At 44.6% G+C, this 20,473-nt stretch overlaps 1 protein-coding gene across 2 annotated transcripts in view; it reads left to right on the forward strand.

Moving 5' to 3' along the window:
- The window catches only part of LOC137429025 (guanine nucleotide-binding protein G(I)/G(S)/G(T) subunit beta-1), a 139,085-nt gene that overhangs the window by 98,882 nt on the left and 19,730 nt on the right, over positions 1 to 20,473 (forward strand). For both annotated transcript variants that reach the window (XM_068119020.2, XM_068119021.2), the window contains exons 2-6: positions 3,925 to 4,039; positions 4,171 to 4,209; positions 4,353 to 4,459; positions 4,728 to 4,791; positions 15,985 to 16,147. In XM_068119020.2, the coding sequence (XP_067975121.2) occupies positions 3,971 to 4,039; positions 4,171 to 4,209; positions 4,353 to 4,459; positions 4,728 to 4,791; positions 15,985 to 16,147 (442 nt within the window). In that variant the 5' untranslated portion in view covers positions 3,925 to 3,970. The remainder of the gene's footprint in view (positions 1 to 3,924; positions 4,040 to 4,170; positions 4,210 to 4,352; positions 4,460 to 4,727; positions 4,792 to 15,984; positions 16,148 to 20,473) is intronic.

The raw sequence follows: 20,473 nt of genomic DNA on the forward strand, positions 1-20,473 counted from the left end.
AAGACAGAAAGACCACCTACCTGCCTGCGGTGAGTGAGTGAAAGGCCCTCAGAGATAGCTTCATCGCGGGAGATTCCAATAATTCTGAAAGCTTTGGTTTCAACAGCGTGAAGCCGAGCTAGGTGTGAGGCAGGAGCACCGGCCCATAGGGGAGAACAGTATTCCATTGAGCTGCGGATGAAAGCCTTGTATGTGGTGAGGAGCTCAGGTGTGCCGAGGAAGGACTTCGCACGACGGAGGATGCCCAGTCGGCGACTGGCTTTGGAGGCCAGCTTGGAAATGTGGTTTTCCCAAGAAAGATCATGGCAGATAGTGAGACCCAAAATCTTGAGCGACAGAACTTCTTGGAGAGGATTGTTGAGAAAGTAGATGGGAGGGTTGTCCAGTCGATCTTTTCGGAGAGACATAGTAAGAGTGTGAGATTTGTCAGGATTGAAAGACATGTTCCACTTGTTTGACCAGTCTGTGATTTTGTCCAGGTCTTCAGAGAGTGAGGAGGCAGCAGACTGCCGATCTGAGGGAAGAGGAATGGAGCGGCAGAGTGTGGAGTCATCAGCAAAGAGATAGAGAGGATTTTCGAGAGAGTCAGAGAGATCATTGATGAAGACCAGAAAAAGCACGGGGCCCAGAACACTGCCTTGGGGAACTCCAGCCTGAACAGGAAGAGGAGATGAGAGAAACCCATTCAGGGCCACACGTTGACGACGACTAGAGAGGAAGTCCGCCAGCCATGCGTGGAGATTTCCATGGATACCAAAGGAGGAGAGTTTGGTGAGCAGAGCGGGGTGCCAGACCGTGTCGAAGGCACGTGATATGTCGAGGGAGACAGCTCTAATTTCCTGTTTGGCATTGAGGACCTCCATCCATTGTTGAGACAGCAGAAGCAGCATGTCCAGAGTAGAGTGACCTGGTCTGAAACCAAATTGATGATCAGAGATCAAGCCATTGGAGAAGAGGAAAGATTTCATATCCGAAGCAATGATGGATTCCATGACTTTGCTGATAATTGGGAGAAGGCTGATTGGTCTGTAGTTGCTAGGATCTGTTTTTGCACCTTTTTTGTGCAAAGCGGTGATGTTGGCTGATTTCCAAGCAGATGGCAGTTGACCTTGAGCAAAAGAGAGGGTGAAGAGAACAGAGAGAGGGTGAGATAGAGCAGCAGAGCAGGACTTAGAGCAGAGGGAGCAATATTGGAGAATAGATGATAGAAAACAGAGAGACCTGCCTGCGATGTGAGAGCAATATACCTTGTGCTTCGGCCTCATTATGGGAGATTACAATAATTTTGAGAAATTTAGTTTGCGCAGAATCTAGGAGACGCAGATGTGATGCTGGAGCGACAGCCCATAGCAGTGAGCGATACCCCATTGAGCTACTGACAATGGCCTTGTTGACTGTGAGTAGCTCTGATTTTCCAAGGAAAGACTTGGATTGACGGAGTATGCCCAGGAATGGCTTTGTGGCTTTGGAGGTTAGCTGAGTAATGTGGTTGGGCCAGGAAAGGTCATGGCTGATAGTGAGGTCAATAAGTTCAAGAGTGTGAACCTCTGCCAGTGGATTTTATGTGCTTATACAGTTGGTGGTGTCCTTCTACTCTCTGGGCCACGCATCTGAACTGCCATGGAAGTCAAACCCATATGTGAGGTTATTGCAACAAGGTTTTTTTTCTCTCTCTGCCACCAAGCTGCTCTGATGAAAGGTTTTCTAAATTATGCTACATTTGTCTACATAATAAATGAAGAGGCAAATCATTCCCTCCACCAATTTTAAGCTGAGCAAACAGACAATGGATCCATCTGTCCATTGCGAAACCGAGATTGAGGTAAGAATCCTGATTCCCTTCCGCAAAACTCCAAAATGAGCATCATGAAAGACGTGGAATGAAGCCACTTTTATACTCTTATAAAAACAATTAATCACCTTGTAAACCTGACAATGTCTACCTGTTATTCAATACTTGTAACAAAGTTGAGGACTTGAAGTCACATTTTACATAACGCAGAATTTCGTTCTTTTTAAATACATTTTAAATAATGGAGTGCGATGTTTTTGTTGAATACCAGAAGAGAAAATAAATCTAATCATGAATGTTACCAGAAGTCTTTTTTTTTTTTTTTTGTATACTGAATCGAGGCTCGTGAAAGAGCTAACATTTATTTCACAAACAAATCAACCAGACAAACAAAATATATAAAAAGAGGGAGCGGAAGAAAAGATGGGGAGAGAAGGGGAAGCACACAAACACAACATTTGAGAGTAGGGAGATGTGTGGGAGGGAGAGGGCTTGGGGGGAGGAGGCGTGGGAAGGGTGGGGGGGGGGCGGGGCGGGAGAGGTATAAAACACAAGGGGACCAAAGACTTCCAGGACAGAAGTTGGTATTTCAAAAAAAAAAGTGTAGGATTTTGGGTGAAATTAGCGGGGGTAGAAAAGATCAAGGTTTTGGATGGGGGAGGATAAGAGATGGGGGTGAACATCTGTTTTAAAGACCTGGAGGGAGGAGTGGGATTGAAGAGAGTGAGGGAGTTTGTTCCAGAGGCGGGAGAAAAGAGGAATGAAGGAGTGAAGGTGAGCAGAAAGAAACAGACTTGACAGAACTGGAAAACTAGTTATAATAACTGTTACTTCCGGTAGATGTGCGACCAGCCACTCTTGCACATACACCTTCCATTTATACGTCCACGTTTCTCCAAATTTCCCTCAAGAGAGTATTAAACAATGCTAACGACCATTATGGATGAGGGTTGTGCATCGAGTATAGGTCACAATTGGGCCGTAAGGATGTCGGGGGCAATATCGCATGTCACGCTTGAAGCCATGCCAGGGAGAAATCACATGTCAGAATGTCAATCTCAGAATGGTATCCGGACATCGCTACGCAGCATCATTGTCCAAATGTGGTTGGCTTCGTGCTGCTTGAGTCCTAGTCTGTTCGATTTTTCTTGTGGTATTTCTTATCTCATTGTACAGTATTTTAAATTGCTCTGAGGTGGTTTAATTTGTTGTTCCTGGTGGAAGGTCTCTTATGGTATTAGGTGTGTCACTACTAAGGTATGCACTGGAGAGGCACAAAGCAGTTTGTGTTTCTCATGGCGTGGACTGCTTGGTTGACGTATGGTGGTATATCGATAGCAACTTCATGGTGTACTGCCTTGTAGAACGGTATGAACCTACTTAGCTGTCGTCGATGTTGCAACGAAGGCTATACCTGATCGACATATGAGGCAGTGAGGCCCCAAGATGCAAGTTATAAACAATCCATATGCAGTCCACATATAATCTGATGGCTAGAAAAATGGGACAGGAAATGGTATCATGCGTAACATCATTAATGGTAACATCATTCATGCGTAAAGACTCATTTAAGCACCTTTATTAGCTAAAGGTCATTGAGGCCTAGCTAGCAGCGTGCCCATAGGCTGGGCTAGTTCAGGCAGCTGATGAGATAAGCATAAAATGCCTTAGGAGCATCAGATTTCCTCCAAATTGCTTGCATTTTAGTGTTAAACAACAACAGCAACTGTTAAAAAGGTAATCTTGTATTGGACGTAACTTACTAAACAGTTTGTGGTTATATTATTTTTACTTCCGGTAGGTGTGTGCCCCATGAACCACCATGATAAGCTATTTATACACCTTGACACAGCATTTGTTCAAGGTGGAAACCCCCTTGTGGAGGGGAGCAAATATAGTGGCTACAACCTCCATCATGTGACCCCTAGTCCCCCTGCTAAGTTTGGTTAAGATTGGATAAGCAACAACTGAATGTATCGCAGTCAAATATACAGACAAACACCAAATTGTGAATGATGATTAGTCTTAATGGGACAATCATCTCTTTTCTGCTCAATTATAATGTGATGAGCATTATACTTTACTTATAACCTGTTTATTCTGATACAGGGTTGCCTTTTCTCTCCACACAGGGCTCAAACTCTTTGGAAGGGGGTGTGTGCATTGGAAACCCGAGAGATGGCAGGGAAGACGAGCGAGTTGGAGCAGTTGCGACAGGAGGCCGAGCAGCTAAAGAACCAAATAAGGGTATTAATAAAGTCTTCCAGCAAGATTTAGTTGCTAAACAGCCACCATTACATGTTAACAACCAGCCTTCAACTTGAGTAGAAGTTTGATAAGATGACTTGCTACTTTCTCTCTGCTCTGTTTCTCTTCAGGATGCCAGGAAAGCATGTGGCGACACAAACCTGGCACAGGTAAGAGAGCATTTAAGAACCTGTGTGGCAGCACACAGAATAGAGTTTGGGATCGGTGGTAGAGATCTGCGCATTGCAGCAATATTATGGCGCATTGAGGTGGCAGATGATGCTTTCCCTTGACTGTGCGCCATATCCGGCAGGTAACATCTAATATGGACCCTGTGGGGCGCATTCAGATGCGTACACGGCGCACGCTGCGTGGGCATCTAGCGAAGATCTATGCGATGCACTGGGGTACCGATTCCAGGTAATTTATAGCAATGTCCTGCCTATTGACCATGGTACACGGAACACATAACTGGCTCATAGTTTACAAATAACCCAAGACCCCATCCCCAAGGCTCCTCCATATCCACCCTATTCCATACTTCCTAAGCTAACTGTCAAACAAACCTGAAATAGATTTTAATGAATGTATTAATATCTGATTATCTAAAGATTACTCCTTCATTTTTCTCAACTTGACACTTTGTCGTTCACACTTCATTCCACCTCTTTTATGTCAACCTCTTTAGGCTGCTTGTCAGTGCCTCTCAAGATGGCAAGCTCATCATCTGGGACAGCTACACGACCAATAAGGTTGGGTGTCATTCTTCTGCTTCTTTTGTATGCTGCACATTGCTGTGGATAGCATCATTTTGCTGTGGGGAACAGCAGTACCGCTTATGCAGTGCCCCCCTTTAGGTTGGAGCAGATGCGGGATCTTTAATGTCCACCGCCAACCAATGCCAGCAGACAGGAATGCCTAGTTTAACGTCGATCCGAGGGATGGCACAAACATTAATGAATCACACTGCCTGCGTAACACCACAGTGACAGTTTACATGCGTACCTCTTATACCTGGTAGCCTAAGGTTGGGTGTGATGGTTGAGCAGTTGAGCCTAACTCAACTTGGTAATATTCACATTGGCCTGTGTATTGTTCCCATCGAAGCACTTAGCTCATCATGCTGGGATATTAGGTACAAATCATATTTACTACAACTGGTGAGGTACCCATGCTACGCACAGGTGGGAGGCAAGAAGCAAACAGACAATGCAGAAACGGCGAATGCTAAAGCATGAAACCAATAAATTCCACATTCCTGTGTCGCACGTCAGACATGGACAGCAAGTTCGTGAAGGATTTACATGAAAAACGTACCCGTTCACAAATAAACGGGTACGTTTGTTCCATACCCAGTCAATGGCGAATCTGCATATGGTGATCCGCGAATATCACGCTTAGAACGTAAAACGTCACGGCATTTCGTCATTCACTTGAACTCGATATCTCTTTTTTCATTCCAAACAGCATAACTCCAACACAAATCAAATAGCATTAATATAAAAAATAAACTTTTAACAACATTCGTGACATAAACAAATATTTAAATCCTGATGTGAAGTTCCATACGGTTGGGTGAACACAATTACGAATTCAAAATCGTAATTGTATTCACTCAATTCCAATCATCAATTGATCCTTTAACAAAATACTGTTTTAAATGACGGTTGTATTGGGATATTATCAAACCAGCTCATTGCCGGCATCTGTCCACTTCCGCATTCACGGCAGGTTCGTAATTCTCATCAAAATCTAAACAGTATTTGTAGAATTTCAATAAAAGCCACATCACTGTTCATATCAGGAAATATTATTCCATTGTGTTTGGAAAAATTGGAAAATTGGAAAAACAATATAGCCTATTTTACTCCAGGGGGTCCCAGGATTACCCACCCAAAATATCGTTGCGATCGGTTCAGCCGTTTTTGCGGTACCTGTGAACCGACGGACGGACAGACGGACATTTGGTGAATTATCGTAAGATGATTTGTGCATTCACCTAATGTCTGCAGCCAAATCATCTATTACTAAAAATGGGGAAGAAGACGTGAGAATTGGAGCTTAATGTAGCGGCTCCAATGGTAACATTTATTATTCTACTAGCAGAAGTACCCGGCATTGCCGGGTGGGGGAGGGGAGGGGGAGGGAGGGAGAAGGGGAGGGGAAGGGGGAAGGGGAGGGGAGGGGAACAGGGGGAGGGGAGGAGAGAATAGGGGGGAGGGGGAGGGGAGGGGGGAGGGGGGGTTGAGGAGGGGAGGGGGGGGGTTGGGGAGGGGAGGGGGGGGAGGGGAGGGGAGGGAGGGAGAAGGAGGGGAGGGGGGAGGAGGGTGAGGGGAGGGGGGAGGAGGGTGAGGGGAGGGGGGGAAGGGGGAGGGTAAGGGTGGAAGGGGGAGGGTAAGGGTGGAAGGGGGAGGGTAAGGGGGGAAGGGGAGGACGGGGGGGGGGGGAGGGGAGGTAACATTACATTACACACACACAAACTGTTATGTTTGATTAATGTTCGCTCTTTCACGAGCCTCGATCTTGTATACAAAAAAAAATAAAAAAAATAAAAAAATGGTCTGGCGGCGGGGATGGAACATCACGTGATCGCTCTGAGCGAATCAGCGCGCTGCTTTGCCACCGGCTCAGATTCCGTGTATAATATTCCTCGCTGAAAAAAAATCTATGTGAAACATGCTACTATCTATGCTAAATCATGCTAAATCATGCTAAATGCTAATCATGCTAAAATCTATGCTACTTGCTGTGAGTTGATGGCGGCAAGGAACATCACGTGATCGCTCTGAGCGAATCAGCGCGCTGCTCTCCCACCACCTCAGATTCCGTGTATAATATTCCTCGCTGAAAAAAAATATGGATCTAAAGATGAAAGAAAAAAAAAACCTATGTGGTGTGAATGGCAATGTCCCTCGCTGAAATGTGAAAAAACGCAATCGCTTTTCGCTCTGAATTACGTGCGAACGCGTAACTGTGAGTTTATGGCGGCAAGGAACATCACGTGATCGCTCTGAGCGAATCAGCGCGCTGCTCTGCCACCGCCTCAGATTCCGTGCATAATATTCCTCGCTGAAATGCGCTAAGGTAAAAATATGGTAAAAAAATATTATGAAATTTTTTTTTTTAGGTCGGCATGTTCTTCCCAGGCTCAATGGCCATGTCTATGCCAAATATCAAGCACGTGAGCCTCTCCGTTTAGGAGTCTATCGGTAATATTACACACACACACACACACACACACAAACTGTGTTTTATATATATAGATGATAGCAGTAACCTTTTAAAGGGACACCAGAGGAGCACACACAATTATATATAGTGATACTTTGTTAAGCAATAGAAACCATATGAAAGTATACAGAAGAAAGACACACACACTTGTTTCCACAGAAACAAGAAAGAGCAATCAGAGATTGCAGACCCAGGACGTGTTTTCAGTGATTTTTAAGGCTTTTGTAGTAAAACAAATATGGCGGCCGAACCACGTGACCAATGACATCTTTATTTTTTCTCCACCAATGATGATGCTCAAGAAATTTCATCTTGATCGGATGACGTTTTGTACTTGTCGAATTATGATGCCATAATGGAGGCACCTATGACATCATCATTAACATATTTTATTCCCCATGGAGAGTTCTTTACAATGAGCCATGTCTCAATTTTTTCTATATAGCGCTTTTGGAGATATAGAGGTGCAAAGTTTTTCGGTTTTTCCAAGATGGTGTCTGGACCACATGACCAATGACGTCATAATTATGACTAAATAATTATACAGGTGGAGTTCCACCTATGGTGAAAATTTCCTGTCAATCAGACGAACAGTTGCAGAGAAAATCATATTTAATCTGTGCGGAAAAACAAACAAACAAACAAATGAAAAATCACTCATAGAGCGACACTTGGCAAAACAGAACAAAGTAGAATGGCAATCAGTAGAGCATCCTTTTGACCTCAAAAATAATTCGTGATTGACTTCAGTGACTTGATATGCAAATCGTCTTCAATGTTTAAGTTAATATGATGAAGTTGACAATTTTAGAAATTTGGCCTATGTTAATAATAATAATAATAATACATTTATTTTATATAGTGCTTTTCAAGAAGCCCAAAGACGCTTTGACAGAGTACAAAAAAACAAGTGCAAAAAGACAAAAATCAACAGGTAAATAATCAAAGCAAAAGGTAGGAGAAGGAGAAGAGATAGTCAGAAGTTAAATGCTGTGGCTTAAATGTTGAATGCAGTGTTGAACAGGTGGGTCTTGAGTGATGTTTTGAATGTGGTGAGTGAGGAGGAGTCTCTGATGGTGTGAGGTAGTGAGTTCCAGAGGGTGGGAGCAGCGATGGAGAAGGACCTGTCCCCCCAGGATCTGAATTTGGTCCGCATGGGGGGGGGGGGGGTCAGGAGGTTGGTGCCAGCAGAGCGGAGGTTGCGGGTGGGAGTGTGTCTGGAGAGGAGGTCAGTCAGGTAGGATGGGGCCAGGTTATGGAGGGCTTTGTAGGTCAAGAGGAGGATTTGTACTGGATTCTCTGGGGGATGGGGAGCAAGTGAAGCTTGTAAAGGACGGGGGTGATGTGGTCACGGGTCCGGGAATGGGTGAGTAGACGGGCAGCGGAGTTCTGAATGTATTGGAGTTTATTGATGATTATCGAGGGTGAACCATACGGCTGTTGCAGTAGTCCAGACGGGAGGTGATGAAGGCGTGGATGAGGGTTTCTGCAGCCGTGGAGAAGAGGGATGGACGGAGACGGGCGATGTTTTTCAGGTGAAAGAAGGCTGTCTTTGTGATCTGTTTAGTGTATTTGTCGAAGGAGAGGGTTTGGTCAAAGATGATGCCAAGATTCCGGATGTGAGGGGAGGTGGATACTGGGAAACCGTCGATGTTGAGGGCAAAGTTATGGGTGGATTTTATGAGCGTTTTTGGGCCAATGATGATTATTTCAGATTTATCACAGTTAAGTTTGAGGAAGTTGATTTGAAGCCAGGATTTTATTTCAGAGATGCAGTTTGTCAGGATAGAGTGGGTGGCGGTGGAGATGGACTTGGTGGAGATGAAAAGCTGGATGTCATCGGCGGAGCAGTGGAATTGGAGACCATGACGGCGGATTAAGTGACCAAGGGGGGACAGGTACAGGATGAAGAGGAGGGGGCCAAGAACTGAACCTTGGGGGAGGGGAGCAGTGGGGGATTTGCAGTTATTGATGGAGATGAACTGGCGTCTGTCAGAGAGGTATGATTTGATCCAAGAGAGGGCAGTGCCGGTAACGTTAAAGGTGGTTTCAAGTCGGGTGAGGAGGATGGTGTGATCGATGGTGTCAAAGGCGGCGCTGAGGTCGAGGAGGATGAGAATGTTGAGGTTGCCGGCGTCAGAGGAGAGGAGAAGGTCGTTGGTGATTTTGAGGAGAGCAGTTTCAGTACTGTGGTTGGAGCGGAATCCGGATTGGAATGTTTCATACAGGTTATTGGCAGAGAGGTGATGTTTGAGTTGAGTGGCTGCAGCGCGTTCCAAAACTTTTGACAGAAAGGGTAGGTGACAGAAAGAAAAGGTAATTTTAATCGAATTCCTGATCCTAAAGGAATTCGATGGGGAAGGGGGAAGTCGAGAAGGGGAAGGGGGAAGGTCGAGGGGTAGGTGACAGAAAGAAAAGGTAATTTTAATCGAATTCCTGATCCTAAAGGAATTCGATGGGGAAGGGGGAAGGTCGAGAAAAACAGAAAGAAAAGGTAATTTTAATCGAATTCCTGATCCTAAAAATCTGAAATTGCATGCACATGATCTATGACCGATTTGTATTGAAATATTAAATTTATGACATAATAGGTCACATGGTTTGGCAGCCATTTAGGATTGAAGGAAAATATTAAATAATTATATCTCTGAAACTGCTCACCCTATCGATGCGAAATTTTACAAATATCATCTAACAGCACTGTTGCATATCGTTTGAAAATGATCATGTCATAGGTCACGTGGTTTAGCAGCCATCTTGGATAGAAATACGAACCTTATCCGATCAACAGGAAACTTCACAAACGTGATCCACTACCCATACATATGCAGAGTGATGGCATCTACCCATTGTGGGACTATGCAGAGGCATATTGGCAACACAGTCGCATTGTTCTAGTTTCACATGTTTTACTTCATTTTACGTCCTCGTCGACACACCGATAGATATGTAATATGTTTGTGAAGTACAAATTGCTGTCTTTTGATTAAACCCATCAGCAAAGCGACAGGTACGCATGCCTAGTATACCAAATCCTTAAATATCACGGAGGTTACGTTCCTAAGAAATTCTGTGACATCCAAAACTGTGAAAGTAAAAACAAAGGGCCTATGAGAAAAAGTGAGTGGGGTTCCTGTTCTTCGAGAAAATGTAGAGGAAGGTCAGTGGCAGTCAAAAATAAACACATGACAATTGAAACAAACATGTAAAATGAATATAAATCGGCTTTACGATGAAGCTTCCGTTGTGTTGAAACAGATTAAACGTGGCCCCTCCATTCCGCAATGCGTCTAAAGCTTCCACCATCCCTCACCTATTAAGCTTTTAAATTGTTTCCCTTTGTAATCTGTCCATAATGTTTCTTTTATAAATCATTCTGCAGCTCCGTAAACCAACAAACGTCCATTTCCCACCCTCCCCTTCCCCAACCCCACACCAGGAAGATGATTTTTTTTTTCGCATAGTTGCGAGATCGTCACTCTTTTCTGCCTTTTTCCCAAGATTCACTTTTGTCCATCACTTGAAACTTGGGCATCATTATTAGTGGTGCAAAAAAACACTTCAGGGACATACTTGTGGCTACACTTGCACGGATATACCGCACAGTAGATTCGTTTATTATAAACGGTGCGTGAGAAACTACGAAAAGCTTCCAGTGCGAGATTGCGAGAAAACCATCCACGTGGACACAAACAATGACTCACATCTCTGCTTGGAAAAAAACGGGAATGTTCGAAATGAAGCCCCCTCGACAACTAAATAGGTATCACGAGAAGTTACACGATAATGGTCGAGGATGTAAAAGCTTAACCCGCGATAATTAAGGGTTTACTACACACACACACACACACACACACACACACACACACACACACACACACACACACACACACACACACACACACACACGCACACACACACACACACACACTCCCTCAAGTGTTGGACACTAAAACAATTAACTTAATATGATATTTTGTTAAGTTAATCTGGTAATGCCACCTTCCCTGGTTGAAATTTGCTTCAGTGGTTGAACCTCATCCTGTCTGTCATATGACCGGAATCACGTTTTACTGTACTCGTTTTCCCTGAATTATTACCTAATTCTGTTTTTGGTCCTGAAAATAATGCTGCAGTATATAACTCAAGGTCCCATGCTCACTTGATCCAACATAAGCAATTGGATACATCTCCATGACTTTGCTCTTTGTAAAAGAACACCTTGTTTTTTTTGTCCTCTTTAAACAATATTGTTATGTATAAATAGATTTGTCACACAATCTGGGTAATTGATGGAAGTTGAGAATCAGACTGTGCTGTGATTTTTATGGCGTAGCTCATAGGGCAATGCCGTCCAGAACAGTGTTTGTCTGTCCGTATGTCCCCACAAAAATACACCAATCAGAGCTGAGGATCTGGTCACATGATGGGGGCAGCATTTAGTAACCATTAAAGTTGCATATTTTAACAAGCATTCTGAGTATTGCGCTGCAATACATGTCCCCTACCAAAGTTCAAAGTGCCATAACTTTGTCAAAAATGATCGAATATGCAAATTTAGGCACGGTTGATGCTGGTTTTCAAACTTGATCTGAGGTATGCTGAGACACGTGTGTCACGCCTCGCCTCGTTGATAAGCCCGCAAGGTCGCTCCGTGGAGCGGCCTGCACGTATTGCACTGTGTGAATTATATAATTACCAACTCATGGTCTGAGGTACTAGCGATTCAAGAGATATCCATTTTTTTTATGGCACATTGGAGAAGCCAATGCGAGGTTTCTTCTTCCTCAGATTGTCACAACTCTGTCAAATGATCTCTGATTTCTGGTGTTTGATCTCTGATTTCTGGTGTTTGTTCCCCCTCCATACCCTCCCTTACCTCAAACGGCTACACAGCTGACTCCGCACGTGAAAAAGCTGAATGCCTCAACTCTGTGTTTGCCTCTAAATCTTGTGTCCCAAACCCATCCCTCTCTGTACCCACCATACCCAGTCGTACCCTGCTGCTCCTGGACTCCGTGTCCTTTCCTCCTGACAAGGTGGAAAAGTTTCTGTCAACCCTCGACTCTGATTCTGCAACTGGACCCGACGGCATCAGCCCACGGGTCCTAAAATCCTGCTCTGCTGCTCTATCTCACCCTCTCTCTGTTCTCTTCACCCTCTCTTTTGCTCAAGGTCAACTGCCATCTGCTTGGAAATCAGCCAACATCACCGCTTTGCACAAAAAAGGTGCAAAAACAGATCCTAGCAACTACAGACCAATCAGCCTTCTCCCAATTATCAGCAAAGTCATGGAATCCATCATTGCTTCGGATATGAAATCTTTCCTCTTCTCCAATGGCTTGATCTCTGATCATCAATTTGGTTTCAGACCAGGTCACTCTACTCTGGACATGCTGCTTCTGCTGTCTCAACAATGGATGGAGGTCCTCAATGCCAAACAGGAAATTAGAGCTGTCTCCCTCTACATATCACGTGCCTTCGACACGGTCTGGTACCCCGCTCTGCTCACCAAACTCTCCTCCTTTGGTATCCATGGAAATCTCCACGCATGGCTGGCGGACTTCCTCTCTAGTCGTCGTCAACGTGTGGCCCTGAATGGGTTTCTCTCATCTCCTCTTCCTGTTCAGGCTGGAGTTCCCCAAGGCAGTGTTCTGGGCCCCGTGCTTTTTCTGGTCTTCATCAATGATCTCTCTGACTCTCTCGAAAATCCTCTCTATCTCTTTGCTGATGACTCCACTCTCTGCCGCTCCATTCCTCTTCCCTCAGATCGGCAGTCTGCTGCCTCCTCACTCTCTGAAGACCTGGACAAAATCACAGACTGGTCAAACAAGTGGAACATGTCTTTCAATCCTGACAAATCTCACACTCTTACTATGTCTCTCCGAAAAGATCGACTGGACAACCCTCCCATCTACTTTCTCAACAATCCTCTCCAAGAAGTTCTGTCGCTCAAGATTTTGGGTCTCACTATCTGCCATGATCTTTCTTGGGAAAACCACATTTCCAAGCTGGCCTCCAAAGCCAGTCGCCGACTGGGCATCCTCCGTCGTGCGAAGTCCTTCCTCGGCACACCTGAGCTCCTCACCACATACAAGGCTTTCATCCGCAGCTCAATGGAATACTGTTCTCCCCTATGGGCCGGTGCTCCTGCCTCACACCTAGCTCGGCTTCACGCTGTTGAAACCAAAGCTTTCAGAATTATTGGAATCTCCCGTGATGAAGCTATCTCTGAGGGCCTTTCACTCACTCACCGCAGGCAGGTAGGTGGTCTTTCTGTCTTCTACCGACTCCTCTCCGGCCTTGCACCCCCAGCTCTCTCTGTGCTCTGTCCCCCAAATATTCCTACAGGTCGCACAAGATCTGCCAGCAACCCTCTGATGGTTAAACTGCCGAAATCTCGGCTCTCTGCTCACCTTCACTCTTTCATTCCTCTTTTCTCCCGCCTCTGGAACAAACTCCCTCACTCCCTTCAATCCCACTCCTCCCTCCAGGTCTTTAAAACAGCTGTTCACCACCATGTCTTATCTTCCCCCATCCAAAACCTTGATCTTTTCTACCCCCGCTAATTCACCCCAGATCCACCTTGTTTGAAATTCCAACTTCTTTCCTGGAAGTCCTGGCAGTGTCCATATATTTTATACCTCTCCCACCGCCCCCTTTCCACGCCCCCCCCCCCAAAGCCCTCGCCCTCTCTCAGATCTCTCGATGTCTCCATGTCTCTCGGTCCCTGCTCTCAAATGTTGTGTTTGTGTCCTTCCCCCTCTCTCCCCATCTTGTCTACCGCTCCCTATGTTATATGTTTTATGTGTCGGTCTGTCTTTCTGTGTGATTAATGCTCGCTCTTTCACGAGCCTCGATCTTGTATACAAAAAAAAAAAAAAAAAAAAAAAAAAATGCGATCGAGTTAAAAAAGTCAGAATTTGACCAAATCTGTTTTATTTCTTTGTTAATATACCTCAGCTATTGACAAATCTTAAATTAGAATTTTATTTGAGGTTAAAATGACCGCGACATGTCGTGTCCAACGATGCTTTGTCTGTACATGTGATAAATAATTAAATCCGCACACTGGACGCCTCTTCTTCTTCACGCAATAACAACTTCTAGCTTCCAGACCGTACATCCAATCATCTTGAAATTTTGCACACTTGTTACTCTTCATGACGTCTACTATAGTATGAAGTTTCACGTCGATCAATAAAGCGATTCAAGAGATATCCATTTTTAAAATATTTTCGTTTAATTAACGATATCTGCCAAACCACGTAAGCTATCGCAAATTTCAAAAGGACATTTTAGTAGACTGACATGCGGAACAGATCTGTGAAGTTTCCCCTCGATTGGATCAAAAATGAGGGAGGGGCTCGGTTTTAAAGGTTCATGCTTAAAAACGTCATAACTCTGAAACCATGTGACGCATGACGTCATGCTCGCTGACTTTTTTGTTCGTCATGGGTATGCAATCCTGCCTGCAAAGTTTGGCCTCGATCTGTTCAGCCGTTGCAGAGAAAAAGGGGTTTTCGTGTTTTCACGAAAAACAATATGGCGCCCGAACCACATGACCTGTGACGTCATAATTACCATTAAAATATCCGACACACCGAGTCCCTCCTATGGTGAAAATTTGATCTCAATCGGTCCTATTATTGCAGAGAAAATGTTTTTTAAAGGAAATTAAAACTTAAATTGGCACTGAGTTAAGGATCATCAGAATTATCAGAATTCCCAAAGTTCAAAGTGCCTTAACTTTGTCAAAAATGATCGAAACGTCGTGAAGTTAGAACCTGATCTGTAACTTATCATGAGGAAACCATGTGCCAAGTTTGAAATCATTAGCATTAAGAGTTTAGAAAAAAAGTCCGGAAAACTGTTCTTTGCGTGACGGACTGACGGACGGACGGAGGGACGGAGAGACGGCGTGCAAACCTATAGTCCCCTCCGGTGTACACCGGTAGGGGACTAATAAAAGGAAATATAATAACCTACTGTGGAATGTTTTGGGGTCCCAGCAGGTGTCGTAAGGTTGGTATGAGGTTTCAGAAATTCCTCAATACAATTATGATTTTGAAATGCGATCGACACGGACCTTTCTCCCGAATCCGGAAGTGAACAGATGATGATGGTTCGCTGGTTTGATAATATCTCAATACAATCGTGATTTCACATTATAGTTTGATATATTAATAGTCTAGTATTAATTTGTGATTGGAATGATGAATGATGCTGTTTGGAATGAAAATATAGAGATATTGAGTTTAAATTAGAATGAGGAAATGACGCAAGGGTTTCCATCCGTGACGCTCGTGGATTCCCATTTGCAGTTTCGCCATTGACTGGATATAGCAACATTCAGACTGGGTATGGTTTTTGTCAAAGTCCTTCACGAACCTGCTGTCAATGCCTGACGTTCGGCTGAAGGTGGCACAGGAATGTGGGATTTTTTGAAATTTTTTTTAACACTTACATTATTTGCTAACTGTATCCCCACCCAAGTCATACTATCCTCTTCAACTATGGTATGAAACAAGCCCGGCTTCGCCGCTGTTAGACTTTTGGTCTTGTATATATATATATATATATATATATATAGTGGGAATCCTGAACCGATTCACAATCTCTCAACAACCCCCTCAGCATTACCTTCAAGTAGAAATGTCGTGTTTACCTTTGTCTCATTCTCTACCTTCACCCACAATCCTGTCTTACAACAGGTACATGCCATTCCACTTCGCTCTTCTTGGGTGATGACCTGTGCCTATGCACCATCTGGAAACTTTGTAGCGTGTGGGGGTCTTGACAATGTCTGCTCAATTTACAGCCTAAAGACTCGTGAGGGAAACGTCCGTGTAACACGAGAACTTCCTGGTCACACTGGTGGGTGTGGGAATAAACATGGCTGCGTATGATATGCTGGTCTGCTGTCAGGTTAGCAACTATTGCTTTCGTATGAAAAATGGTTGACTAGAAACTATATATATATATACATGTGCTACTTTGGTGTCCCTGTGCTTGCCCCACTGTTCTCCCTCTCCCCCCCCCCCCCACCCCCACCTCCTCTATACCACCCTCACTCCTAACTGATGGTGTATTGATAAGGCACAAGCAGGATGGACTAAATGGCCTCCTCTTATTACCTTGTACAAGAGCCCAGTTTATAAGTGGCGAGTAGCTTTGGCCCATGACCATCTTGAATATTGTTCGCATAAAAACAGATTGTGATGATATTAAATAACCCTTTAAGCTTTAAAGCCAAAATTGAGTGGTAAAATATCAGCAACAAATTAACAAATGTTTTTTGCACGATGTGTTATGCTCGACATACATGTTTTGCCCAAACGATGTGATGTGCATGTACAATGCTACTGCTATGGATGTGGATGTTAAAGATCTCGTAGTATTTTTGTATTGTGTACGACATGTGGAACATGTGTTAAATTAATTTGTTCAGAAGTTTACAATGATCACAGCAAGAGACTAGGGTGCCAGAAGTGTAAGGAGGGGGGAAGGGGTGAGGAGAGGTTCAGCGGCCCCCCTCCCCCAAATTTCAAAAAGGTTATGACAATGCTAGACAGCAAACATTAGGCCGACTATTCTTTTGGCCTGCAGTCTGCCACACTCTCAAATATTCACTAGATGGGACTATATATATATATTGTTACGGACCTCGGTTTCGGCACTCCCCTTACCGAGGGGGGTTTAATCCCCTCGTCTTTTAAGCTGGCCGTCCGAGTCCTGGAACTATCTCGCTCCTTTGCGGGATGAGATTGGCCAGGGTGATTGGTCAAGGATTTCCCAAATACCTTCACCAATCTCTCCGCAAAGCAGGGAAATGAGTCCCTGCTCGAACCGCGGATGTGATGGTAATTGCCGAGCGGTTTAGCAATCCACGATCCGAGCCGTTAGCAAATAGACTAACCCGATTATAGCGGCTGGCCAAATCGCGCCACAGGTACTCAATTGGAGACAGGACAAAAGCGATCGGGGGAAGAAGAAACCAAAGTAAGGAATCACAGGCATTTATTAATTATTTACACAAAACGAAGAGGAAACGAAAGGCAAAGAATATACATAAGAAGAAGAAGAAGCAGGACACAGGGCAGCCTTAAAACAGTCTTATATTATACCCCAGGCAAAACGAACAGACTCACGAATAGGCAATGGCAGGAAGGAATGGCTGGAAGGAGGAGAAGTTCCAAGCTGATGGCAGGCAGGAAGGTCCGGGCAACTGCACAGTGTCGAGGTTGGCTCCAGTCCACGCTCCGGTCCACGCTCCGGGCTCGAGGCGAAACCCGACGGCAGCTGCACGTATATTTTCACGCGGTAGGGGCTTTCCGAAACAGTTCGTCAAAGAGCTCTGCGCAGCTTCGTCTCTCAGCCAGACCCCACCAAGCGCCGTCTCCATCCCAAGTCGACTCTGTAAAAAGGCTCGCGCTGGCGCTTATATTACGCGCTTCAAGATCAATGCGCGCTTCATAGAGCCAGGCCGTGATGGTATTTCATCAGCCCTAGTTGGCTGGTAAGGGCTCACTGGCTCCACCTCTAATGGTGCGTTGACGTGCCACACCTTGTTCTGGTGTCCCGCCCCCTTTTTCCTCGGCTTGAGACCGCATGCGTAATGGCGCTTGGTGCCAGCAAACAGCCCAAGGCAAACGGCAGTGAACGCTGCCCTACCGCTACCGCACTTTGAAGAGCGGGAGCGATGGTTGGGGAAATTGAAGGGGCCTATCTTATTTGATTAATGCAACGCAGATTCAACTATTGGGAACAGATCCTTAACTGAAACACATAATAATGAAATAACTACAGAGAGGTCCTATGGTGCTCTACGTGTTGTACATGGACTAACTAGGGTGCGATCTTTAACAAAGCCAATTAATGGGGATATTTACAGGGGATCATTTATAAGGGAACATTTACTAAAATTTACAAAGTGAAGGTTATAAAAACCGTAACACCATATATATATATATATATATATATATATATATATATATACATATTGTTGCGGATCCCGGGTTCGTCGATGTACAAAGGGGGGTTTATGCCCCACTCCCCCTCAAACTCCAGGTCCACCGAGGCCGCCGTCCATGACTACTAAACTTGTGATTGACGGATTGCTAAGCAATTCTGATTGCCAATCTCCCAGCCACGCGCCGAAGGGTTTGCTGGTCAAATATTCCCAAATACCTTCAAAACACGTGACCGGAGAAACCGGGGATCAAATTCTCGCTTTCACACACCTATTCAATTGCGTGCCGAGCGGATTTGCACGGTGTGGAAAGCGACGTTACCTTACGTGATTTATGGAGCTGAATCAAGCCAAATTCGGTCTCGGATGATGATAGGCCAATGGAGAAAAGACGTATCCGAACAGGTTGGAAAGTAATCAGATGTACAGCCTTTTATTTAGAAGGCACAGAGAATAGACAAAAGATACAGCTTATTAAGTCTTACCTACTATAAACCCGACTAGGCGCCTTCACTCTCACACTCACACAGGGGAAGACACGCTGGTTATTGGCGTACCGATGTACGTGCTGGGATTGATTGCCTCAAAGTGGCCGTGGCTGTGCGCCGTGCGCAGTTCGATGTGCAGTCGGGATGTGGTAATGTCCGACGAACTTCAGTACTGGTTGGACGAGCTTGCAGGTCAGCCGGATCAGAGCTAGAGATCGGCTAAGAAGTGATGGGGGTCGACGAAACACCAAGGCCAAACACATGTCGTGGGAGAAGCGAAACTCAAGAGAAGAGGTGTATCCTCGACGAAGGACAAAAGCAAGAAAATCTTGTTGGCGAGGCGAAAGGCAAGTGAGGTCATGTCGAAGGCGCAGCCAAAAAGCAAGAGGAGTGTCCTCGGCGCTGCGAAATCCAAGAGGCCCTCGTGGTCGATGGGCGGGGGTATTTACCTGACCCCAAAAACTCCCCGAATGTTCCACAGCCTCCCATTCGCTGAGGTTGGTCACGTGCTGGCCTTCAATCCTTCTTCCTCCTTGGAAGGTTTTAGTCCTCCTTCCCCCTTTCATTCAGGGCTCCGTCTTTGGCCAACCCTTCCTGCACATCTAAATGACTTCCTTTAACATCACAAAGGTTTGACATCCTGACTACTCAACGCATATTTGGTCTTTAGTACTACACAATGGGAAAGGGCTAATATTTACATTCAATGAGAAATAACTAACTACTGCAGGCTACATGTTGTCGTGCAATTAACTATCGAGGATTTGCCTTTATGGCACAACCGCAACAATATCTATATTATAATAGGCTATGGTGATTCTGTCTGTCTGTCTGTCTGTCCGGGGGTGTGGCTTACTCCGTTTACAGAGTAGCTCCACCCATTCTTGGAGAGGCTTCATGGAAACAAATATCCACCATTGTATTACCTCGAATAGCTTTGAGGCCTGTTTAGTTAGGCCCGTGCTGTCTTTCTCTCTCACACAGGTTTATTTCCACTCAAATTCGATATATCATTTCATTTTTAACAGTCGCTAACATCGTTTTCGATTCGGTTGAAAAAAAACGGGAAGAGAATCCCATGAAAGTTTTCGTTTGTAGAACGAAATGAATTCTCAAAGGCCTGTAAAATAAAGCCCATTCATTGCGTCACCCTCACAATTTTATCTCGAATTCACCATCTGATTTAATTTTTATCGATGGTTTTAGACTCGGTGTCAGAAATAATTGAGAACATTCACGCACACACGGGAAATTGCCGAGATATATTTTTAAAAATCGCGCCACGATGATGCACGAAAATACACCGCCTAAAATAAGTCGGGGAAAATGTCGACATATATGAAAAATTCGCTTTTTCTTTTCCGTTAAGATATATTACTTTTCCTTTTGATGACAGTCGTCACAAAAACGACATATATTTCTTCGTTCTTATTTCATTTAACATTATTAACCGGAATATGTTTCAGGAAATTACCGAGAGATATTTCTTCGTTTTTTTTTATTAGTTATGTGCGCATACACTTTAAATAGGTTTATTTGAAATCTTTAATTTTCACAATGTAATTTACTTGCCATTTGTCATTTTGTGGCGGACACGAAAGCATTGACGCGGTGACATCACCCCGCACACCAAGTGGGGATGGGCCACGCCAGGGAGAGAGGCGTGGCCTCACGATATACGCGGAGCGCGCAGCCCTGAGCAGCTTAGTGCTGCAGTTTGAGTACTTTGAATAAAGACTCTTT

The sequence above is a fragment of the Myxine glutinosa genome, chromosome 6, assembly GCF_964187855.1.
Source record: "Myxine glutinosa chromosome 6, kmMyxGlut1.1, whole genome shotgun sequence".
In the NCBI taxonomy this organism is placed as follows: Eukaryota; Metazoa; Chordata; class Myxini; order Myxiniformes; family Myxinidae; genus Myxine; species Myxine glutinosa.